This window comes from Theobroma umbraticum, unplaced genomic scaffold, assembly GCF_002168275.2.
Source record: "Theobroma umbraticum cultivar Fairchild unplaced genomic scaffold, ASM216827v3 scaffold_44.0, whole genome shotgun sequence".
Taxonomy (NCBI): Eukaryota; Viridiplantae; Streptophyta; class Magnoliopsida; order Malvales; family Malvaceae; genus Theobroma; species Theobroma umbraticum.
The window spans coordinates 10685963-10711970 of record NW_018397255.1 but is presented as its reverse complement, the minus strand read 5'-3'; the positions used below and the strand labels follow the sequence as shown (position 1 = coordinate 10711970).

The following is a 26008-nucleotide window of genomic DNA, read 5'->3' as shown; positions in this document are numbered from 1 at the left end:
CAATCAAACACCATCAACATCAAAATCAACAGCTTTTGCTTTTGTTTTTGTTTTTTCAGAAGGGATTTCTTTTCCCAGTAGCTCTCTGCCATTGTGGGATAAGACGTGGAAGCTGCTTTCCTCTTGCAGCCTGTCAAAATTCCATTGTTGGAGGGTTTTCTTTACGTCAAAACCATAATCCAACTGGGGCAGGGTAAGTTTCTGTACCAACGCTTTGCTTTATATAGTTTTTTTTCACCCCCGACTTTTTCCAATTACAAGTGTTGATATTATGAAGAGGGGAGGGAGGACCCCAGATTTGTGGTATATGTGATCCACATGTGGGTGGAGGAGCACATAATCATGTGCCCCGTCTGTCCCTGACAGGACCATCACTCGCAACATTTTGGTTGCAAAAGTCCCGAGATCCTCTGTCTCAACACATGATCAATCAACTTACCTAATTTGATATTGCCAACACAAGTTGAGCACTGTGACTGTTGCATTTCAATGGTTTCGAAATCACTACCCTTTTGGCAATAGAAGCATACTCATCTTAGATTCAAATTCCATTAACCTAACCATGTAACCTTTCCATTGAACAAAAAGGATGTCATGGAGGGATTTTCTCAATGGTTAAAAGATGTTAAACCTTGACAATAAGGTTCCAACTAACATTAAGATTTTGTTGGTGATAATCTTTTAACGCTACACTCATGCTGGATACTGCACATCGTTGCCTAATTTAGAGCCCCATCTGCCCGAATTTTGTGTATTAAAAACGGGGGAAAAAACAGATGAACTTGCCTCCGGTAGTACTATCAACCAATGAAGAGGTCTACAGGAAAATAAAAAAGAGTGAATAAGTTTATAGTCAGGGAGAATGAAGAGTTGTACATCATGAAAATGGGAGCTGTAGACAACTTTGTTCAGAGAAAGTATTCGGTCACAACCTTAATTCAGTGCTGCCTCTCCTATGATTTCATCAGTGGAAATGTACATGTATTATAACAGAGAGGTTTTTTATATATACACAGGGATCAGGGCCAAGATGTACAACACACACCCATGAGGTAGTAAATAGCACCTCCCAAAGGTAAAAACTCCTAGTGAAACCTAATCCAGATATTTTACTCTATTGATTCCCACTCTCTTAGATGGGACACAAATTTGAACTGGTGTACTTGCTTCCTGCGCAGAAAGCACGCATCATGCAGATGGAACTTTGGCAGGTGTGCAAGATGCAGCTCTATGTTGGATACGATTCATGCTGAGTTCCATACTTCTTTGAACCATATCTTCCAGTAACCTCTTGGCAGTTTCAGCAGCTTTATCTGCTCCATCTACACGGGTAGCAATATCATACACAATTTTCTCCAGAACAGAGGAAGCCAATTTCTTCTCCTGAGGAGTATCTCTGAGCAAATCCAAGAGAGTGCGAGCTCTTTCTTGAGCTATGCTCGTGCCCTCTACAGTCAGTCGCAGAAGCCCTGGGATTGCACCTTCTTTAAGAATGAGTTCCCTATATTTTTCTCGGCAGCTCTGGCACAAAGAAAGTAAAGCTCCAACAGCATGCTGTGTGCTGAAAAGAGAGCCATCTTCAACAGTCTCTACCAAGGTTAAAATCCCACCATCTGAATTAGTGATTGCAACTCGCCCTTCTTCAGATTTAGAAAGGATTTCAAGAAGGGCTGTTGCTTTTTCAGCAAACTTGGAATATTTCTTGCATTCTTTGAGGAGGTTGATAAGTGGGGAAACTGCCTTAGCATCAAGAATAGGAATGGAATTCTCTTTGCAGGTCGACAGGTTGTGTAAGGCAGTAACAGCATCAACTTTTCCTTGAACACTTCCAGAGCTAAGGATTTGAACCAGCAGGGGTGCAGCCCCAGAGGCTGCAATTGTGGGCTTGTTAGGTGCAGCAGCTGAGAGTGTTAATATTGCTGCTGTGGCCAATTCTCGCAAACCACTGTTTTGCAATTTGAGAAGCTCTACAAGAGGAGGGACAGCCCCTGCTGTCACTATATTGACCTTGTTTCTGATAACACAAAATAAAGATAACAAATGGATAAATATTAACTACATATTCAAAATTGTACATTAATATTTTAATTAACCAATAAATAAGAGGATGGTGATGAGAGTAACAAGTACAGAATTGCGTAACTACATGAAAGAAAATGATTCAAGCAAAAAAATTATAAATGACATTTCTAATCATTGTGAACCATCCATCACATAATTGAAATAAACTTTCTTGGACTAGACAGACTAATTAACATGGGGACAGCAAATGGAATCACGTTGCTGAAGCTAGAATGTCTGTCCAACATATATTTGAGTTTTTGCAGACTATTAACTTGGAAGAATACAGCATTCAGATACATCAGATGGGGTATGCATTTATGCTAAATTTACACATCTGAAGACAAAGTGATTCAAATTGCATCAAGAAACCACCTTTAGTAGAGCTTCTCACCCAAAATATTCATTTGACATTCGAATCAAAACAATCAGAAATACAAAGAGCTAAGCTACACCTAAATCAACCACTTAATTAACTACTTTGTTCGGACAAAGACCAAATAGAGATACAATAGAATCCAAAAAAAAATCAAACCAAGTTCCATAAAACCGAAAACAATCATCAAAACAACACCCCATAGTCCAATATTCTCAACGTTTAACGCCCAAATAAAAGGCAATGGAAAATTTCCCACCTCGATAGAAACCAATTGAGTTCATTGAGTTGATAATTTACTCAAAGAACTAAACAATCCCAGCCCACCCCATCTGATTAACTTTTATCCTGTTTTCCCTCTAACCCCTTCCTCCCCTATTTTTCCAGCAACCAAACAAAAACAACTCAACCAAGAAATTCTAAAAAGAAACGATAACCCATAAAAGAACTGAAACTTTAAAATAAACCCAACATGGATCTATGTTCAAAAAACACAAAAGCAGATGAAAAGTACAGACCTTTCATTTCTAACAGCAAGATTGAGGAGAGCAAGAAGAGAAGCTTCCCGTGCATCAAGATTAGGAGACAAAAGCATGAAAACAAGAGGCTGAATAACACCAGCAGCAGCAAACTTAGAACGTGTCTTAACAGATGATTTTCTGACAACTCTTCTTATATCTCTAGCAGCTTCAATCTTGGCCTGAAGATCTCCATTTATGAGCTTCTCCGAAAGCTCTAGTATGAGCGTTTGTTTCTGGTGGTTCCAAGTTTCTTCTTCTTGGTCTTTGCTGTCGGTGCTGGCCGTTGTCGTTGGGGTTGCTGGTGGTGTCTCCTCCTCCTCTTGGTCATGACCCATTTTTTTTTTCCTTCCTCCTTTTTGGGTTCTTTCTCAAAGCTGTGAAGCTGCAGCTGATGTTCTGTATAGAGAGGGTTTGGTGTCTCGGTTTCCTGCCCTTTTTATCTTTGGATTGCGTTTTTGGGTCTCTTTGTCCGAAGAACCCAACAAAGACAAAAGCAAAACTCCAAATACAAAAAATCAAAAGATAAAACATATATACTCAAGTCTTAATTATTACTGCTAAAGTATGATTATTTTTCTTTATCATAATTACTTCATTACTTAACTTGGGAGAAAGGGTTAGAAAGTTAGGAGACGAGATTTTTAAGTTTTATTTTAATTTTATTTCCTTTAAAGGAAAGAAAAAGGGAAATACGAAAATATCTTGTCTTTTTTCTTTTTTTTTCTAACACTAAAACAATTAATGGAAATTACTGTATTTTTCTGCCTAATGCTTGATTGACCCAAAAATAAAATTAATTTAATTTTTTTTAAAAAAGAGTGATTACAATCCCCTTTCGTCAACTTTTTGGTTTCTTTTCTGTTCTGTCTATTACTAGCAAAATAAAATAATCATTTGTTTTTAGCTTAATAATTATCTCAAATTCAGCTTATTATAAGTTGAGGGTTTCATTTATCTAATATATAGTCTTTTTTACTATTGATATAAAAGTACATCTAACTCTTCTTCATCGGGTCATTAAATATCAAGTTCAAAGTGAGTTAATGTAATAAAATCGTTTCTCTACCTAATAAATATATCTAAAAGTACAAATCCGTAACAATTACCCCACCTTATAGTGAAAATAGGCTTATAAACGATTTAAAATCTAATCCCCAATTTTCCTTAGTTTAGAATATCTTTTATATTTAACCCAAAAATATATCTATTTTTGGGAGAAAAATAAAAGACTAGCATATAAGATATAAGATATAAATCAAATGAAGCAATAATAAACAAGGAATCATGTGCTGCTTCGAACAGATCAAGAATAAAAGTAGCATATGCTGCCAAAGACATAGAAACAAGGTGGCCTTGGTTAGGTTAATCATCAAATTAATCACCCCAAAACAAGATTCTTCAAAGTCTCCAAATACCCTTGAAACAAAACAACAGACGGATTTTTTTGGTGTGGGATAATATAAATATGTATAGCTCATAAAATATTATTGTTAGAAGCAGAATAATCATATGGTTCACCAGGCCCATGGCGTTCACTAATTGCTGTAAGACTTGGCTGCCATAGGACACCATGTTTTGCCTTCAGTTTCCCTCCATGGTACTCCTCATTGGATTTCTTCTTGGAACTCTTGGCAATGCCTTCATCCTTGCTCTTTTTAGAGGCAGGCAAAGCAGCCGTCTGCTTGGTATCAATGCCTACAAAACGTACATGCTTCTTTGTCCCATTTTTCTTTCTGCTGGTACTGAAGGAACCACTTACCATACGTGAATCACTAACTTCACTTCGTTGGAGAAAGGACTTGCTTGTGAAACCACCCTTAGAGACATCAATGGAAGACTGTGACACAAAAGAGCTGACAGAAACTTCTGCATTAGGTTTTTTGATCCTTCTCCGAAGCTTTCTTACAGTTCGACGGGGAACCACATAGAACTTTTCACCGGGAGTGAGGATCTCATCCGACCGGACCAATGAATCCCATGGCCTCCTGAAAACTTCTGGCCTAGCTAATATGGAAGAAGGGTACTTGTTTATGATATTAACTGCAGGCATTGCCATGTAGTAGCGCTCGACAATTCCACCAGCTTGGACAATCTTCAGAACCGAGGAGGTCTGGCGACCCTCCTCTGGCTCTTCCCGAGGTTGCGCCACGGGTTTAGGCCGCGCACGGCTAGAGAAAGGGGCAAGTTTATGGACATTCAGGAACTTTTTAAGCATACCAGCGATAATTCCAGTGACAAATTGCAAGTTTTTGCTGAAGCATAGCTTGTAACACAACCACTTAGACACAGCCTTTAATCTCTGAAGCAGCGATAAGAACAAGAAGAATATAAATTTCATTTCTTTACAGGTCTATATGAACATTTGCCGGCTAGAAGTTAAAAGGTTTTGACAGTGGAAAGATACCATCTATGAAGAATCACTATGGAGAGTCCGTGACCGGCCATTCTTTTGTTGTTTAGCTTGTGTTGCATATTTCAAGATGCTTGAGATATGCCGCCAGCTTAGGAGAAGAGCAAATCTGCTTTGTAGCATCACCCCACAACAGAAGAAAACTGTAACTTGCCAGCTATGGCTAATTGGATATGGTTTCATTCGTCTATAAATTCATTTCCTCAAATCAATAATGATAATAAATGACAGCCCCTTGCCAGGTTATATTCGTTTGTAAAGACCAGGTTCGACTTCGTTCATGTTCGCATTTACAGGCCATACAGCTTATACATAGAGGCGAGAAGAAAATGGTGCTGCTCATAAATGGCAGGAAGAATGTCCTGATATGGTTTAATCTATTATCCAATGCTTATCGAGTATGACGAATGTTTTAAACATTATCAATTCAAAAAAGACGAGAAAAGGAACGGGGTACTACAAAAACAGCAGGATGTAAATAAAATAATCATTATCATGAGTAGCCACCAGGTTATAGTTAGCACTTAGCATTGTGTACAACGGAAGCAAGAGATTAAAGAACATTCCCTCCCTCTCCAAGGGTAACATTTTGACAGCAAATATGTTTGGAATTGTACAAGCCACGAGAAGAGATGACCCCAACCCCACTAGCCAAGAAAAGCATTTACGACAAATTAGTCAAGTCTCAAGCGAGAAACAGAAACAATTGAAACTGTTCGCCTTTGCTTAATTGCTTATACCAATTACAACAGTTCAGTACATCCTTTTCCTGCTATCAAAATTCACTTTACAGGTAAGACAGAGGAAAGATAAGAAGAAAGGAATTGGAAAGAATTTTCCACCAACCTAAATCTTACCTTCCAATACTCCTAAAAAAACCTCAAATAAATAGAAAAAGAATGGAAAAGATCCTCAGCACTCAAGATAGCAGATCTAAGAGTTCAAAAACTTCAAAAGAAAAAATGAGGGGCATAAGCTTAAAACTATGAAATGGAAAATTGCTAACATCATATAGCAAGAGAAAGACCTGCACATGCCTACCTTCACTAACTTTAAATGGTCAAATATCAGTTACAGGCGAACTGCATCCTTTATGCCCTCAACCCAAGCAAACAGAAGATCCTTTTGGCAATTTTTTCCCAGCCTCCTCAAACAGATTTACACTCTCAACTCTGGCCAATGTTGTATCTTCTTGGTGCTCCTCTCCATTCAAACCTGTTGGAGTTCCCAAAAATACCCCAGATTGGACATTGAATGTCTTGTTTGGTTGGTTTACAAAAACGAAAACATTTATCCCTGCTTTAATAGTTACTAGGCCAGTTCATCTGTGCATGTTGAGGCTGCTGATAAACACTGGCAGCAGGTCCCACCATATCAACAGCTCCAGCCATAGTCTGAGCCTGTTGTAGAAGAGGATGAACAGCTGCTGCCGTTACTGCTTGTGGATGATAGATACCAGCAAAGGAGCCAGGAGCAACCTGTGTTGGAGCAAAAGTTACATTCTGACCCTGAGGGGGAAGGTTATAGAATGAACTTGCCGGCAGGCTGGACATGTCTCGACCAGGAGGGCCAATCCATACAGCAGAACCTTCACTCTGCAGGAATGCAAATACGTGAAACAATCATCCTAGAAGGAAAACAAAATATTAAAAAAACCAAAACAAAGAAACTACTAAACTAGTCAAGAATGGTAAATGCCCAATGACATTATTTCCCAAACCTATGTTTATTCACATCACAACAGACAGCAAGCTTCTTCAGATTTAAAATGGATAAAATTAAACATCTATATCAATATGAACTGTTAACGAGCAACAAACAACATATCTGAATGCTTAGAATAGAAAGAAGCAGGTAACTGCACTATGTAGAAGAATAACAAACAATCAAATCAACTGCTGGGAACATGACCATCATCATTAGGCATTAAGTTAACACAAATTTAGTGCATCAGTGCAGCAGTGTCCTGGATCCAACAAGAATATAGATTTATTGTCATAAAGAAGCAAAAATTAAGTATCAACTTCGCCACAGAGACCCTCTACTGGAACAAATAGAAAAAACGAGAAGTACATTGACCTTTGCAGGCTTCTGAAAACTGAAATGTAAGGAGATGGAAAAAGAGTAGAAAAATCATCCAATGTCATATACATGATTCAAACACCACCCCAGCACCCAAATTTCCCTGTTGCAAAAACCTAATGCACCCCTCCGCTGCAAACACCCCCCCCAAAGAAAAAAAATCCCAACACTACCACAAAGGCCATCACACAATCTATGGCTAGTTTGCCTGTAAATACTTGCATAATAGAAAAGATTTTTAAGATACATATAACTATTACTACAAAAAGAAAACTAGATTCTGTATATAAAAAAGGAAAAAGAAACCCCAAACACTAGATGAAATTGGGACATGAACCTACAAGCCGCTATCGAAATTATTGTTTCTTACATTCTCATCTTATGTTATAAATACTTTTGTAAGACATAAAATGATAAATCAATTGTAGTAAAAGACAGAAATGGGGATATGTTGCCAACCTGCTGCCCGGTGATGTAGACATTGCTTTCCTTGAACTGAGATGCACCAAGATCCTCATTTGTGGTTGAGTTCCCAGTTGTTGCAGTAGAACTGGGATTATAACCCGCTGGGGAAGAGCCATATGGCCCATAAGCACTTGGCATTCCAATATGAGTAGAATTTGCTGTATTACTTCCAGGTTTAAATTGAGGAAGCGAAAATTTGACTCCTGTAGTAGGCGCTGCTGGCGCAGAAGGGTAAACAGTACCAGCTTGAGGTTGTTGAGGAAATGCGCCATTGTTTATAAATTGGTGGATGGCAGGAGAAGGAACATAGAAAGGGGAGTAAAAGGGTGCATACTGAATGTAGTTTGGAGGATAATGTGGTAAATGCACCCCAGCTGGTGAGCGGTAGACAGGGACTGGTTGCTGAGTCACAGCTATAGAACTTTGCATCAGCCCAGCAGCTTGAGTCACTAGTGGAGTTGGACTTGCCGTAGTCAGTACCAAAGAGTTTCCACCCTGTCAACAGATGCAAATAAGCTCCAAATTCCAACAGTACTTAATTTAATATATATGCAATATGCATGTGTTGAGTTTGGATGTGTCCAGTGGAAAAAAGCAGATGATAAATCAGTGTTAGCATGCAACGCATGTAATGCTACAAAGCAGGATGAAGTATACAACTAGTCCACTGTCCCAGCTGACAATCATTCCTGGACACCAAAATGGGTTTCACTAAGTCCCACTTCAGCTCTGCTGAGGAAGCTCCAAAGAATTACCAGGTTATTGTTGCTACACACAAACCACCTACCTCATCAATAACAAACATCCATACATGTGATGCTTATAAATCTAGTAGCCAAGTAGGAGAGCACAGATTCATCACTCTAGAATGTTCAAAAGTTTAGTACCTACTTCACCATACCAATAATTGCAGCAACTAAAAGTTCAAGCAATAGAACAAAGTTCAAGAAAAATTTGTCTGAATGAAATGAACCTGTTTTAAATCAAAAACTTAACGTGAGAAAGAAAAACAGCCAATCTATGGTCTCACTATGGTGAGCAGACATGCTTAATCCTTGTCCAGCCAGCAAAATGGTTAAAAATTCAAGCAGCGGTTAATTAGACCATATAATATGTTCTCCAACATTAGAGTAACACTAGCAGTATTACCCCACATGTTGCTCTGACAGTCTGATGGAAAACAATTTAGACTTTTATCAATTCTAAAAATTGAAATATATATAAAATAAGGGGTAGATAATTAATCATGTATTTTCTACCAATTGAGAATCTAAGAGAATCATTGTAAAGAAAGGGTTTGTTCTTGGTCAAGGTTACCAATTTTAACTTTTATTCCCCCCACAAGATTCTGCAGGCAATCTCCTAGCTTATGTGGTTAAATGTGAGTGATTAATGGATATTAGTACAGATGAATGTGTACTGGAATAAATAGCTTTGTATTTAATTTCTGCATCTGGATGCATTTTTAATTTTGATTTAAGAAAAATAAATTTATATATATTTGATTTCTTCTCATACAATATATAATATAATCAAGTACATGGAAATAAGCCATAAAACTCAGTATAAAAATCGACAATAAGGAAAAGGTCAATTTCTGCTCATTATATTCCCTTCTAGTTGCTATTGTCACTCAATCCTACTTTTCCCAACACAAAATCAGGGGTTTGTTCAGTTGTTTCATCCTTTTACCGAGTCTTTTCCCCTGAATTATCCCTTTAAAAAGTCTAACTCTAATTGTATCCATTAAAAACATTGGCTTCAAGAAGTATCCTAGGAGGTTTATGGCAACAGACCTAGATGCCCAATTTGAAACAGCCAAAGGCCTAAAGCAAAGTAAAATAAGCTTTGTTGACACTGTTACAAGAACAGTGCCAACAACAGCAACTTTGGTATATTATATAATATGATTTGCATAGCTCAAATAAATTAGTAGATTAGAAAAGGAAGCAATACACTCATTCAAATGATAACAAATTCAATAACTTATTCAACAACTAGATATTTTAATAAAATAGTCAGTTTTCAATCTAAAATATTATGTGAGGTGCCTAATCTCTGCAAACCTCTTGAGGAGACTGAGAAGTCTGTGGAGGCAGTACCGCAACATTTCCATTGTATTTTGTGGCAATTCCAGGAGAAGGAAAGGGAGAAACACGACCATCATTATCAACACTTGAACGGTAGAATTGGGCATAATAAGTTGCTGGATCAAATGGTTGTTGAACCTAAACATAAAGCATTTAATAACAGAAGTAGTTTTAGAGCCAACACCTGGCACAACTGAAATTGACTTTATTGAAACACTACTTTAGAATATAGCAATCAGCCCAATGACCAAAAGCCAAACTCAAACTGAGACTATAACATAAACTATTTAACATATAAATTTTTCCACTAATTTTACATATAAACTATGCTAAAAGAAATTAAGTTTGAATAGGATATAGACATATCAATAGAGAAGCATTTATTAAAGAAAAGCAGGGGTTGGATGCTTACAACAAAGCTTGGAAGGCGAGAAACTTCACGTGCTTGAGATTCAGAGTTTTCAAATGGTGATAATATTGGAGGCACAATACCAAAACTGTAGTTAGGAGATGTATGGACCACAGAGTATTGTTGCCCTCCAGAGAGCAATGCATTCTCCTGCTTGTTTTCATTATACTCTGGAACGGAACTAGAGACATCACCCTCACCAGACATATTTTCAGGTGCATGTGCAGGCGATGGTGGATGATCAGTGTAATCTCCTTCTTCAGCAGTTGCCAATGCATTTTGATTGCTGGGAATCAGTAACACAACAAGTAAATAAAAACAAAAGCCAAGCATACAAAGCACACCAAATAATAGCAAGATTATGATCCCTAGAAAAGTTAGCATTGCTTATTGTAGAAAAAAAAAGTCAACATTGATTAGAAGAGAGGTCAAAATCTACTCCACTGTGATCTTATTATAACACACCTTGAAGCCTGTTCCTCTGCAGTTTCATCAACGTCCTGTGAAGTTTCAGACAAGGGTGTAGAACTCTTATCGCTCTCCTGAACACCAACATAGCTCGATGTTACTCCAAAACTAGCATCAAAACTTCCAAAACTCAGCTTGGATCTTTCGGATTCAGGGACATGGATATGGTTTGGAATTATAACATGTTGCTGTTGTGGCAGATGTAACTCCTCCAGCTTCTTCTGTAATTTTGAAGTTGCTTCTTCTGAATCCAGAATACTTGAAACAGGCTGTGACTGAGCATTGGCTTCAACTGAAATAGTTGGAACTTCAGATGCACCAGCTGTTCCAGAACCTTGCCCAACATTAGAGCTGATTGGCTTAGGTTTCCACTCCTTATTAGAACCAACTGTTGATGACATAGAGGGAATTAATACTTATTTGCATACCTTTAGCAAGCCTTTCAACTATCTTTAGGTAAGAACATTATATTAAGTGATCCAAGCATTTGTCAGTATCAGCCAAAAACTGTTCCAATAGCAAATATTTTCTTTAAAAGTCATCCAACCATTAGCAAGCAACATGAAAAGAACAAAAATCAAGCAAACTTGTTTTAAAGATCCTACATCTTAAGCTTAAAAAACTGTCCTTTTTATCCTTTCTCACAATTACACAGGTATTTAAGGGGGCTACTTTTTGTTTACTTAAGACTCTTCACCAATCCTTCTGAGTTATAATGATTATTTTCATTCAAAACTCACGACAAACATACTACTGAATTCTGTCTTGCTTAAAGGAAAAAGATTACCAACATCCACAAACCAAAGATAGCTATAGATTTCAACTATAATAAGGGGTAATATATTGAGTCTGAAAAACATTAGTTGTCAAGCAAACTTGCCCCAACATTGAAGTTAATCTTCCTAGTATATATAAGGTTACATAAATGCCTCTCCAAAGTCTAGAGGCAGTCTTCAAAGGAACACATCAAGGGCAAAACCAATAGACCTTCATACCTAGGTTAGAACTAGACAACCTAAGCATCTACGTAGAATCCAGTAAAAGCTCATAAGCACATCAGTATCTTCTTTCTCTCATTATCTATGTATTGGGAGAAAGGATTATAGCACAAACTCCACAATGTTTCTCTGTTTCTATCTGATTAAGTTTCATAAAATCATAGAGAAACCCATATCAAGCCTCATCAACTATGACCAATACATAAAAAGTTTAGAAATAGCATTGATGAATCGAATATTATTCCAATACCTTTCTGAGGGCCAGCTATTTGTTGTGAGCGCGCATTATAGTTGGATGAAGGCCGACTCCCGGAAGAACCACCATAGGTTGATGTCGATGACGGTTGGGAAGTCTCACTCAGCAGATTTTTCACTACTCCTGAGGATTTGCCTGGCATCTTTCCTTGCATGAAAGAGCTACTCATCTCCGTAGCTGCTATAAGTCAAAAAAAACTAATCAGATTGATTAGTACACAGAATAAAAGTTCTCCAAAACTGATCAAATTTTTCAAAATCCTGACCAGAAGCTAATTTGCTTTCAGTAGGGACATTTGGTTCAGTGGAAGCCCGGTGGCTTCCCACTTCGCGTTTGATTGTGCCCAAAGTGCCAGGGAGCCGAGAATCACAAGATGGAACTAGTACAGGGTCTGAAGACGAGAAGCAGATTGCTGATGAAGACACTGGAGTAGTCAACATGGAGCAGTCACTAGAGCTTGCTGTAGGCCGCCCGCTTATGTCCCCACTTCCAAATGCAATGGTGGGTTTGTTTATTGCATCAACAGGGGATGGTGCAGTCCCGAACTCATTGTTGCCGAAAGAAGAATTTGCTTCAAGTTGTTTTGCAGCATTTCTTGAAGGCGCAGAGGAGGTTTCAGCCACTACACCAGTAGGACCATTGGCCATCACAGGTACAGGGCTATAAAACATAATATAAAAATGCAATCAACAAACTGACTGAATTTAAGCCATATTTTCATCAGTAGACACTAACAAAAAATTGAAAATTAAAAACAATAGCAGATCTGTAAATTGTAGCCACCTGGCTACCAGAGTAGATTCTTTAAGTTTTGTCTCCTGAGAGGTTGACAAGGATTGACCACTGCCTTTCTCTCCAACTTGATTGGTTCCATTATCTCTCCCAGAACCAGAACTCTTGGCGCCACCAGCCTCTGCCAAGATAAACAAGCGACAATTACAGTAAGCACAATTTCTGACAATGATGCAAGAGAAAAATTAATACTAAAATCAGGCACTGCTATCATGGCCATTTCATATATCAAACTTAGAGAATTGCAAAGATATAATGACAACAGCAAGTCAACAACCACCATATCAGCACCGCACAAGCTAGTAATAGAAACTTCATCTGATACAAAACTCAACAAGATGCAAGGGACGGGGATAAGAAAACATGTTCAAAACAAAAATTGGCAACTTGTTCATTGATCTGGCACTAAATTAGTACATGGCTAAAACAAACACAAGTTCATGCAGCACAATCAACTCATTATTTCAGAAGCCTGACAGTATTTACAGAACAAAAATCTTAACAAATTTTTGTTCCAAAATTTCTGTTTACCAGGTGCTGTGTAACGAGGAGAGAAGTTCCCCCGGCCAGCCCTACTTCCCCTTCCCTGTGAACCAGATCTCCACCGAGGCTCTGCAGACTCTTTGTTGTTCAAACTCTGCAACAATGAGTAATAAACACACATTAACCGAAAAGGATAAATCTGAATCAGAAGCAATCAAAAAGGAAAACAAACTCTTTATCATACTCTCTATGTGAAATATAACAAACTACTTCCAAGTGATCTCTGCTCCCAAGACCCTCATCTCACAACAAACAAACAAGCATGTAAATAAATAAAATTATAGCACCTCAAACTTTTTTCACATCATAGGCCATGGTAACTTTTGTACTCCCTCCTCGTCCTTTTGTCCTCCTGTTATCAACCAACCCTATACATCCCCACCACTTCACACCCCAAACTCTCCAGCTGCCAGAGCAACCTTAAGGAAAAGCAATTGGCTATTGGTAAAACAAAAGTAGGTGCTAGTTATCTAAGCCTCTTACCCTCCATCACCTACTCAAATATAAGCTTGCTTACTCATCATATAATACCATTGCAACGTTTCTTAACCAATTATTGATAATAAGAGGGTTCAACATTGCCAAAATAGAAAAATGCAAAACTTGCAGAAATTCAGGAAAAAAAAAAGAGTAAACACCTGCAAAGTTTGCAGTAGAATCTCTTACCTCTTTTTTCCTGTCACGTTTTCTTTTGACCTCACGAAAAGGATCTGAGGGAACATAAAAATTCATCATCTATTTGAAAGCAAAATAAAATGAAACCCTACTAAACACATGATTGTAAAGCTTTTACAAAGATTGGAACCAATTAAAATGGTAATATATCAGGATTAAGCAGTCATGTAGATATTAACTAGGCTGAAAACCACATATATCTGACAGTTGTTTGCTCAAAATCATGCCATAACTGATATGAAATAGAGAAAACTGATAAGCTTACAGCACATAAAAGGGCATAATATGCTATCAATGCTCAACTTGATACCAAATTGAAGCGACAACAAACATCAACATATGAATAAGTTTGGAACAAAAACAGACAAAATAATCGTCCAACAATAACAAAAACATTGGAAAAACTAACTAACAAGTCTTGATACAGTGGTTAAACCAACAACTAAAACAATAAATTCCTCAGGGTCAATAAGCCACAGCCTTTCACAGATGCCTACCATCACATTAAACTTCCTCAAAGCACTAGATGTGGCATTGAATGCTAATGAAAAACTTCGTTAAGCAGGCATACCAATTCACAATTTGCTAGAATGTGAATTAGTATTACAACAGTAAACACCATATTTAGTAGCTAAATGCCTAAGAATAAGATAATGTGAAGGAAGTACAAGAAAGTTAGAATATTGAAACTGGAAATCTTTTCTGCACTAAGAACAGAAAATGATAGCTTCATAAAACAACTAAAAGATTAATAATGTCCTAAAATATGAACCGAAAGCGCAAATAACTAAAAAATGAGCCTAGAGAGATAAAATTTGCTGCAAACGTGACCATTTAACAATCAATTTAACAAAAACCCCATTTCTGGAGCTAAGTCATTTACTTGTAACGATCACACAAACACATTAAATCCTTAACAAACTCTCAGAAAAGAAATCCAAAAACCAACAATCACGTAATTTGAAAAGAAAAAATCAAAATCAAAGCTTGATATTTCCAAGTGTATAAAGGAATAAAAAAATGAGAAAAAAAAAACAAAACGAACATACAAATCAAATCAAAATCTAATTAATCTTATGAACAGTGCAAACTCATCACACCCAAAAGAATAAATAAATACTAAAAAATAACCTACTACAGTCCCCGACATCAACACCCAAATCACCAAAAATGATATTAAGATCGAAGATAAACTCGAAAAACCACAGATCACAAAAAAACATCAAAAACCCAAAAAGAAAAGAAGATCAAACCCATTTTAGCAAACACCCAAAAAAAAAAAAGCTGCCCCATTAAAAAATCCCAAAAAAATGGAAAATTTAGAAAGAAAGGGAGTTCAAAGGGGAAGTGAAAGAGAAAGAGTACCCTGAAGGAGGAGCCTCTGAGCGGTTTCATTGGGATCCATAGAACATTCTTTAAGCATTGCATAAATCTCATCTTCACTATGATTGCCCGTGATCTCTTTTATATTTTGGATCGTTTTCCTCACGCTGTTTGGGATTGATGAAACCCTAAACCCCCCACCGCTCATCTTCTTCAAAAAAAAAATAAATAAATCGATTTTTCCTTTTTCTGCCCACTCCCCCTTCAAACAAAGCTCTGTCTCCTTCCCTTTCGTTTCCTTTCCCTTTGTATAACACTGGTAACTATTTCTATATTATTTAGTATAGCTACTTTTTTTTATTAAAATACTTATATTTTATATATATATATTTGTATGTATGTATTTTGAGTGTATACAGACAGACAAAGAGAGAGAAATGGAGAGTGAAGAGAGAAGCAACTCAAGAAAAAGCAACAGAGAAACAAGGAAATCAGAATTTAATACAAAAATATTGAGAATATTCTTTTATGGGTCTTTCTTTAGAATTGATCCAAATCTGAGAAGAGAGAGAGTAGGAGGGGAGCAACTGAAGGCTGCCTATGGAGTGTATGCTTTATTTAATTTATTTTTATTTTATTTTATTTGTTTAATGTTGGTAAGTTTTTTTTTATTTTTATTTTTTATTTTTTGTTGTTGCATGTTGAGGAGAGCGTAGCGTACTTTCATTGGGATGCTAGAGTGGGTCATTTTATTTACCTGACTAGAAGCCATGTGGTCCAATTCCTGGCTTCACATCTTCCTCTGTACACCTTCTTACTGTTTTGGGTTTTCATTTTTTCCATTCCAAAATCCACTAACTCCATGACTTTTCTTCTCAATTCCCCATTTTACAATTTCAACATAATAATTATTTATTTATATTTTTTTATAAAAAAAATTTAAAGACGCGTACCAATGAAAATTATGTTATGAATTATTACAATTTTTTTTTATGATTATACTATATAATCTTATAAATTGTGTTAAGATTCATTAAAAGTTTATGTCAAATCCGTATTATTAATTATGAATACGTACGATTTATTATTGCAAATGAATAATTGATAATTATAAAAAGGTGTAAGTTTCTGTTTGGCGTCTTCTTTGGAACTCAATCAAGGGTTTTAAGTTGTGGAATGGATTTAAGACTATTTGGAAAAATTTTAGTGGTATGTAATCTACTTTTATTAATTCAAAAAATGTTTTAATATTCTATTTGTTCTTTCTTATATTGGTACTTACTATTTTGAATAAAAACAACAACAAACATATTGAATACTTCGTGTTTCTTTCCACATTGTTTATTATTAATATTATTATCCATCATTTACCCACATAATGTGTGAACAACATTAAATTTTGTGACAATGTATATGCAATGCAACTTATTTGATCACTTGATTTGTATGAGTTTATATATATTTTTTTAAAACGTAATCACAAAATTAAATCTTTCGACAACATATATGCATAGATTTTTCTAAATACAATCGATTAATTATTTTATAAGAGAAAATTTTCAATAAATTATTAAAAAATTTTAAAAATGAGTATTCAAACTCTATTTCCTTAAATAGAGTAGGCACTTGCCCTTTAGACAAAATGTTTCATGTGATGATGGGGCAAAGATTTGGGAAAAATTTAAAAGAAGCAACTACCCGAACATTCTTGCTTTGCAAAGTAAATGGCATTGAGATTTGAGATTTCCTCTTTTAGTCGCATAATAATAATAATAATAATGAAGAGATATAATTATTGTAGGTAGATTTTGTTATAATACGTGGAAATGATGTAATAATGCCAAACCTTTTGAGATTGATTTTTAAAAACTACTCGTAGATGATTAGTTAAATGAGAGTATTAGACATTTGTTGTTGACCAAAGTTTGTCCTTTGCTTAATGACTTAATAGTGATTGTGTGCCCCATTTTCATCATAATTATCACACACATGGCAAAAGTTAATCACAATGATTTCTGTAAATCATAGGGTTCATTAACCTTTTTGGTCTTTAATTATGAGTTTAACACCATTAAAAAATGTGAAGTAAAAAAATTCAAAAAAATCAATTCATAAAATAAAATGGAAAAGTGACTAAATACTCAATTATGTTTGGATCAAGTTTTTATTACATATATTGGTTTTCGATTCATAAAATAAAAATTTAAAATTATTAAAACCAAATCGAATTATTTTCTATTAATCTTTACATTGCTTTTTTCTTTTTCATGTAATATAGATAAATAATTATATTATAAATTTAATTAAATGAAATAGAAATCATTTTTAAAAATTAAAACATTTAAATCATAAATTTTGAGAAATTAAACTTATCTAAATTTGAAATTTGATTCAAGTCAGTTTAGTCTTTGAAAACCAAAAAATATGACAATTTAATCAATTTTTTCCTAAATTCGAGCCCAACCATATGAAACCCTATTATATAATGATAAAATAAAATATGGTAACATAATTATTGGTGCCATTATATAGGTTCGTGCATAAGTTGACTTGCCTCTATTGATGCACATGTTTTATTTGGTACAGGTGTTTCTCATACTTTTGTTTCATTCACTTTGGTTAAAAAATATATTTTTGCTTTGTATGTTTTTGGATTATGAATTATGTGTGGACATTTCAATTATTGGTGAAATTGTTTTAAATCAGATTTGTAAGATGCGTGTAGGATGAATTGAGAATAAAGATTTGTTTGCAGACTTACATATTTAACATATGTAGGATTTTAATGTAATTTTGCGAATGGATTCATTATCTTCTCATTTTTGCTAAAGTTAATTGTCTAGAGAAAATGGTTGAGTAGAAATTCATGGGGAAACAACTTTTTATTTTTGTGTTAGTGGTGTATGTATTCCTTTGTGAGTTATTTTTGCTTTACAAGCTCAATGATTAGTTCGAAGTGGCTGTAAAAGATACTTAAATACAGTGATAGATATTAAGATAGAGTTGATGATTGAAGAGATTTTTATTTCTAAGGCTTCTTATAGTCTGACTCTTGTGGAATTGAAAGAGTTCAAAGAGGTTACAAGAGCTTTTTGATAAGGGTTTTATTAGATTTAGACTCTATTTAGTTTGATTTTTTTTAACTTAAAAGCTATTATAAAGCACTTAAGAAAAATAATAACTTTTAAAATTAAACTAAAATTATTTGATAAATTTACTTTTATAAACTCCTTTTCATAAGCTTTAATTTTAGTTGAAATTATTAAAGATATTTCTTTTTTTGATAGGGTAATGTTGAAATTATCCTTAACAGATAAGGATATTTTTAAACAAATATAAAAATTTTATTATGTTTTTTTTTAAAAAAAAAGAAAACTCATCTCTCGAGTTTTTTTAAAGAATAAGAAAAAACAGTTTTTTTAAGAACCTTTCAAAATTTCTGTTTGATCTAACTTCTACTTTTAAGAAGTAGAAAGCTAGAAAAAAATTAAGCCAAACAAGCACTTAGTATATCTTTATGGGAAATACCAGTATTGTTTGTAAAAAAGAAGGATGACAATAAGAGATTGTGCATCGGTTATTGACAATTGAACAAGGTGACTATAAAAAATAAGTATCCTTTAACATTAACAAATGATTTATTCATTCAATGTAATGGCACTCAAGTGCTTTACAAGATTGATATTTTTTTAATATAACATGCCAGAATTTCAAAGAATAACGTTTCATAATCTTGAAGTTTTGATTTCGTAGATTTTTAAAAGTTTTATTTTAAATCTTGTTTGAATTATATATCTTTTTAAATTCCATTGAAAATTTAAAGTGTGGACAATTATAGTTTTAAACATTTCTGACATGTGTATTTAGTTTTATGAAATTCATATGTTTTAACCTTACATTTTTGTAGAATTATATTTTATGGGTGTATGACATTTGTTATGACTTAGAATGGAAATGCGACAAAGACTTTAAGAACCTTAAATCATTTTTGAACCTCAAAATCAATCTAAAGTACAATGATTTTAACCTTCAAAAGGCTTTGAGAATGCGACACTTATTATCATGAGCCAACCTTGTATAGGGCCATGACAATGTAAAATTCCTTAAGAGTTTAAGTCTTTTATACTTTTAAAGGAAATGTTTCCTTTTCAAACATTATAATGACATTTGGTAACATTTGTGAAAATTCTTATTAAGTCTTTTAAGAGGAAGACGCTTTAGCAAAGAGATGCCCCTATCTCTCTAATGCTTCTTATTGCGATTATTTTGCAAAATGCTATTTATGCTCTGTAATTTGTTCTTTAAGAGGATTTCAAGGTAACCGAGATAGAGGTATAATGTGTCGGCTGATCTCTTTAGTTGTTAGTAATTATAGCATTAGATATCTTGCCATTGTGAGTTTGCCATTATCTAATTATTTAGTTAATGATGTGTTGTTTTTTGTTTTTTCATGCATTAAATCTATTAATTTTCTTTTCCTTCTCTATTTTTTTCTGCTTTTTACTGTTGTGTAATTTGGACGTACAGCATCTTATGTCATGTTATATCTTTTATATGATTGTTTATTTATATTATTTGACGTTAGGCTATCTTATGTTATGTCATCAATAAATTTGTTTAATTAAAAACATTTTTGTGTGTTTCCTCATTACTTTTCTTACCAAAATGAATAGTAAATTATTATCCATTATTCCTTTCTTCACTGCTTATTTGTCAAAATATAAATATTTCCTATTTATTGCATTCACAATGTGTGTGCTTATATCATGATGAGAAATGTTGATGATTGTTGAATTTATCCCTTTTTTTTTGTTAATTTTATGCATCGTAGAATTATTTCAATATTATTTGCCATTTTTTTGCTTACCTTTTTTTTAGCATTTTATTCTTCATGATTTTATCGTTTTATTAATTATTGGTTTGTTCTTCTTATTCAAATCAAAGCTATGCATTCTTCATTTCTTTATTTGTTATTTATTCAGCTACAAATAGTTTATTTTTATTTTGTTTATGATCTATGCACTTATGTCATGATAAGAAATACTGATGATTGTTCGATATATCCATGTTTTTCTCGTTATTTTTCAATTTATTAATTATTGATGTAAATGTCTTCTATTTTGTTTTCATATGAAGGTGACAATTGTTTTATACATTTCGTGCTATCTGACATATATTTATTGATAGACAGGTTTTAGCTACTTTAACAAAGAACTTACAATTGCTACAATGTTATCCTATTTTTTTGGATAATACTATGCTCATTAGTCAATCGATAAAATTGTTATATATTGTATAAAATTTCTATTTATTTTGTAACAAGTAGTACTTTTGTACATTTTCATGTCCTTCATTGTTTCAGTTTCTTTGTTCCTCTCAATATAAACAAATTTAGGAATTTATTATTGAATATGGAAAAATCATGATGTTAAAAATAAAACAGATCTTATTTCTCTAAATTATTACAAATGACTTTATTTTTGTAGATTAAATAATAACTTCCTTATAAACAAATAACCTGATTTTTTTTCTTTAAACAATTTACAACAATTAAGATATTAAAGATTATCACTCACTAGCTTCAATTTTTCATTCAATTTTTTATACAACTGTTTATTAAAGGTATAATATCTAAAAAAACCCTTAAATTATTCAAAAAAATTCAAATAAGCATTTATATTTTTATTGCACTTAATCAAGCCTTTTCACTTTTATTTTGAATCAAATAAGTTTTTGTATTTTTATTTTAAATTAAATAAATTTTTATAATTAATTATTAATTTAATTAAAAAGTTATTTATTATTCTATATCGCATGGTATTGACGTGACATATTAATATATAATTTTTAATAATGATATGACACGTTGATATATCACAATTGATGATGATGTGATATACTAATTTAACATGATAATATGATTATGTGATATTTTTTACTCTTCATATTAACGTTATGTCAGTGTTATGTGAATATAAAATGATAAGAAGTATTTTAATAAATGACAATTAATTAATCATTAATCATAATAGTTTCTTTGATATAAAATACAAATATAAGGATTTGATTGAACGTAAAAAAATAATAAAAACTTATTTAAATTTTTTTATAAAATTTAAGAGCTTATTGAACATTATCTGATACAAGAGTATATTATTTACAATGCCTTAGTGTCATTATGCATTTTTATTAAATTTTATACACCCACTACATAGCACAAGTCTTATTCTAGTATATTATTATAGATAGATTGAAATATTATAAAATCAATATATTAGTATATTAGTGTTTATTTTAACGTTTGTTTGGCTCGACTTTTTTTTCAATTTATTTACCTCTTTAAAGCAAAAGTCAAATCAAATAAGATTTTGAGAAATTCTTAAAAAAATAATTTTTTTAAAGAACAAAATTAAAAAAACAACCTTAAAGAAAAGATGCTTTCTCTTATCTTCTTTTAAAAATACATTTACTTTTCAAGAAATATCCATCACTCTCTCTTAATCTATTTTCTTTCCTCCCCCTTCTTTTACAAATCATCATTTTTAAAAACTCTCTTCTGTCTCTCTTTACAAAGTCTATTAAAAAAAAAATACAAAAGAACCAATAATAGAATGGTAAAATTTGAAATTTTTTTACTCTTACAAAGATTTAGAGAAAATAAGAAAGTATCATGGTCTAATTATTTGCTAAATTAATAAAAATTTAATACTATTACTACTATACAAAGCTTGAAAAATGTTTCGTTTCTATATGAATTTATTTTAGTTTAACATAAAAAATCGTATATACAACTTGTTCTACTTTGATTTATGAGGTGCGTTGAAGATGCCATGAACACTTTTTATAGTAAATAATTAAAATTAAAATTTATATAATTTATTTTACTAAACAACTTACCAAACAATTTTAGTTTAATTTTAAAAGTTATTATTTTTCATAAAAACTTCATAATAGTTTTTATACTAAACAAATAAATCAAACAAGCTCTTAAATTCTGATAAAACTTATTCTATAAACGTTGTATAGCCTTTTTTTTTGGAAACAAAATGTTGTAGTATAGCTTATATATGTGGAAGAAAATATTAATTTGAACTTTGATATTTCAACATGAGCTTAAGCAATTCAAAGAACAAAATAAAAATTACAAATTATTGCTTTGTCTTAAAAACAAAAGTTGATTGGATTGGGCCGGGCTGAGCTTGTTCTCATTGACCCAAACAATTTATCTGTATAATCTCTAAATTACCACCAAAAAATTGGTAATCTCGTTATTAGATATTTTCCTCCCTTTAAAAGGGTTCGCCTCTCCTCAATCCTCCCCACGTTGAAGGAAAGGAAATCAAGGCATCCAGAAACTTCGTTTTCTTTACCCCTTTTATCGAAAGGAAAACTTTACAAGTTTTTATCTGATTTTCCACTTCTATCTATTTCTGGCTCCGTACCCACAGTCCAGCTTGTCTCCAAACCCTAGCCCCCCCACGCTCGCTGCCTCGCTCTGTCTCTCTGATCTCCATAGATCTCATAACCCTAGCTTTCATGGGTTCCAGAAAGGGCAGTGACAACGATGGCGCTAGCCCAGGGTAATACAAATTCATGCCCTTTTGCCCTCTGTTTCTATTTGCAAACATTCTCGATATTTAATTGGGGGTTTTTTTAATGGGCAGGAAAATCTTTATTGGAGGCTTAGCTAAGGACACAACTCTAGGTGATTTTTTTTTCCATCTCTTTGAGGTTTCTATATGTTTCCTTTGATGGGTATTCTTCAAATTACTGACTTTTTTACAATTTTTTTGGGGGATTATGGGTATATTGGTGGGGTTTTTTAGATACATTTACTAAGTACTTTGAAAAGTATGGGGAGATAACAGATTTTGTGATAATGAAAGATCGGCATACGGGTCGGCCCCGTGGTTTCGGGTTTATTACCTTCGCGGATCCTTCTGTCGTGGACACTGTTATGCAAGAAGATCATGTTATTAATGGCAAACAAGTAAGCCTAAGCTTCAACCTCTTTTATGTTTGTATTATTATTGTTATATTTGAAGATCTGCTATTGATTACAATTTTAAATAATCTCAACTTTCAACATTGTTGGGGTCGGATAAATTTTAAAACTGGGTTTCTGGTTTTCTTAAAGTTGGTTACGTCATTGCATTTGAGTTGTGGAGAGCTAGCTTCTCAGTGTTATTGTGGCAGTTAATGGGGGAAAAAGAAGAAATTTATCTTGTGTTTGTGATGTGATCCTTAACGAGAGAACATCATGTTATTGTTGGGGTGGATTTTAGCTCTAATATGATTTTTGTATTTCATAGAAAAGTTGGATTGATCTCGCTGTGAACATTAAGTGTTTACAATTTTGCATTATGGATTGATTTTTTGGCACAGGTTGAGATTAAAAGAACCATTCCAAAAGGTTCTTCACAGTCAAATGACTTCAAGACAAAGAAAATATTTGTTGGTGGGATTCCAACATCAGTTACTGAAGGTCTGGTCTTTGATATATATATACATAGTTTGTAACATCAAGTGTTATATTATTGTGCTAATTGTCCTTGTTAATGCTTTTAACTTGAGGATATTGTTATTTATTATTTTTCTTTTATATTGCTGTTTGAACCTTAGATGAGTTTAAGAATTTCTTCTCGAAGTATGGAAAAGTGGTGGAACATGAGATAATACGTGACCATGCAACCAAACGCTCTCGGGGTTTTGGGTTTATCGTGTTTGACAGTGAAAAAGTTGTTGACAATATGCTGGCCAATGGAAACATGATAGATATGGAGGGTACTCAGGTGAGTGCTTTTGTTCAATGGTTCCCAATACAATCTGATGTAAACAGATATGTATATAATGTTTGTACAGAAACAGTGCAAAGTATCATGTCAAACTCCTCTGATGATGGAAGTAACTGTTATTGTTATTCTCTCGAGTTAAATGCTCATGCATTTCTGTTGGCTTTCAGAGTTAAATATTTTTCAACTTTCAATTTAGCTGAGCTCATTGCAGGTTTATTGTTATTATCATGACTTTTTTCTTCTCAAGGCAGGCTGTCAAGTTAATTTACTGGTGAAAGAAACCTAGGTTAACCTACTTCTTTGTTGTAGGTTGAAATCAAGAAAGCTGAACCAAAGAAAGCCTCAAACCCAGCACCTGGACCTGCATATGGTAGTGAATCTAGGCCACGTTCGTACAATGATGGTTATGGTGGATTTGGTGATTATGGTGGTTTTGGTGGTGGTGGTGGTGGTTTTGGTCCTGCTCCTTATAGGTCTTTTGGAGGTTTTGGCAGTAGATTTGGTGATTATGGTGGATATGGTGGTGGTGGTGCTGATTTTGGTGGTAGTTATGCGGGGTTTGGTGGTGGTGCTGGTGCTTTTTCTGGTTATCGCGGAGAGTCATCATTTGGTTATTCTAGCCGATTCGGTTCCTATGCTGGTGGGCTTAGTGGGAGTGGTTTAGGTGCATATGGACGTGGAGGTGGAGGCTATGGAAGTTATGGTGGTTCAGGCTCAAGTGGTAGTTATGATTCAGGACCGGGTGCTGGTTTTGGTGGACCAGGTGGAATGTATGGTAGTAGAACGGGGTATGGAGGCAGTAGTCGCTATCATCCTTATGCACGGTAGAACGAGATTAAGATCTTCCATAGAAGTTGCCCCAGGTTTTCAATATTTCAGCATATCTCATCACAGGTTCGCTAGGCACTGTGCACTTTTGCAAGTGGGCACTATCTAGAAGATCAGAGGAACTATTAGATTTGCCCGTCATCTCTCTATTGCTTAGAGAACCCAAGTTAGATCAGCATCAATCTAGAGCTTCTCATCAAAAGAGCAAAGAGTTTTAGTTGAGCTGCTATCTTGTGCTTTAAGTTTATTATTGTCAGTTTATTGTAGTTAAAGACTTCTATTTTGTTTCGAACTTAGTTAGAACCAGTTATGAGGTTTGGATGTAACATTTAGGTAATTAGTAATTACACACTAGATTGTTGTTGACACAGAGAGCTTGTTGCTTTTTAACTCTCTAGTTTTTCTTGATATGCAAATCTGAAGGCCTAGGTAACTTTCACAGGTAGCAGATGCAGTTATGTGGTTCTGTAGCTACACAGGTAAGAGAACTACGCATTTAAGTTTCTAGTGTACTGTTGAACTATACAGCATATCAGCATAAGAGGCTTGAAATGCTTGTAGATATCAATTAGGGGGATAGCTCTTAATAGTGTGGGTATATATCTTGTGGATGCTTAACCATCGTGTATCTGAAAATTTTAGAGGAAGATACTTGCATGGTGTAGGTCAAGAGTTTGGCAATGTTTGTTGAGCAGCTCCAACAATTTTTTAAACCATAAATTGTAAAGCAGGGCGAGGTGAAACAGAATGGTTGTGGCCATATGCAGTTTGCTTGTGCTAACCTGAGGTGGTAAATGTGCTTTGCCACTCTGGCTTTGTTGCAAGGATATGTTGTTCTTGCAGATTTGATGGTTTTTTTATTTTTATGATAAGTGAGGATATAAGATTGACCAAGTTGTGTATGGCCTTGATGCCT

The 26008-nt window shown here is 34.1% G+C and overlaps 3 protein-coding genes across 6 annotated transcripts; 1 reads left to right on the top strand and 2 right to left on the bottom strand.

The window, feature by feature from the left end:
• Window positions 1-822: 822 nt before the first annotated feature.
• On the bottom strand, window positions 823-3440 carry LOC110408947 (ARM repeat superfamily protein). Its single transcript, XM_021418109.2, has 2 exons — window positions 2956-3440; window positions 823-2014 (listed from the first exon to the last, which is right to left on the bottom strand). The coding sequence occupies exons 1-2, from the start codon at window positions 3291-3293 to the stop codon at window positions 1189-1191; spliced, it is 1164 nt and encodes a 387-aa protein (XP_021273784.1). The 5' UTR covers window positions 3294-3440; the 3' UTR covers window positions 823-1188.
• Window positions 3441-6063: 2623 nt separating this feature from the next.
• Window positions 6064-16047, bottom strand: LOC110409311 (flocculation protein (DUF1296)). 4 transcript variants are annotated; one of them, XM_089782478.1, is made up of 12 exons: window positions 15512-16047; window positions 14138-14181; window positions 13460-13565; window positions 12920-13049; window positions 12402-12796; window positions 12131-12316; window positions 10880-11270; window positions 10418-10700; window positions 9982-10143; window positions 7910-8410; window positions 6681-6963; window positions 6064-6583 (listed from the first exon to the last, which is right to left on the bottom strand). In XM_089782478.1, the coding sequence occupies exons 1-12, from the start codon at window positions 15675-15677 to the stop codon at window positions 6468-6470; spliced, it is 2763 nt and encodes a 920-aa protein (XP_089638604.1). In that variant the 5' UTR covers window positions 15678-16047; the 3' UTR covers window positions 6064-6467. The 4 variants fall into 4 exon arrangements, with proteins under 4 accessions (XP_089638604.1, XP_021274291.1, XP_021274289.1 ...); XM_021418616.2 differs by having other exon boundaries at window positions 6064-6963; window positions 10018-10143; window positions 15512-16046; XM_021418614.2 differs by having other exon boundaries at window positions 6064-6963; window positions 15512-16045.
• A 6731-nt stretch (window positions 16048-22778) lies between these two features.
• Window positions 22779-25460, top strand: LOC110429077 (uncharacterized). Its single transcript, XM_021444965.2, has 6 exons — window positions 22779-23049; window positions 23134-23174; window positions 23296-23459; window positions 23855-23954; window positions 24092-24261; window positions 24574-25460. The coding sequence occupies exons 1-6, from the start codon at window positions 23006-23008 to the stop codon at window positions 25090-25092; spliced, it is 1038 nt and encodes a 345-aa protein (XP_021300640.1). The 5' UTR covers window positions 22779-23005; the 3' UTR covers window positions 25093-25460.
• The last annotated feature ends 548 nt before the right edge of the window (window positions 25461-26008 follow it).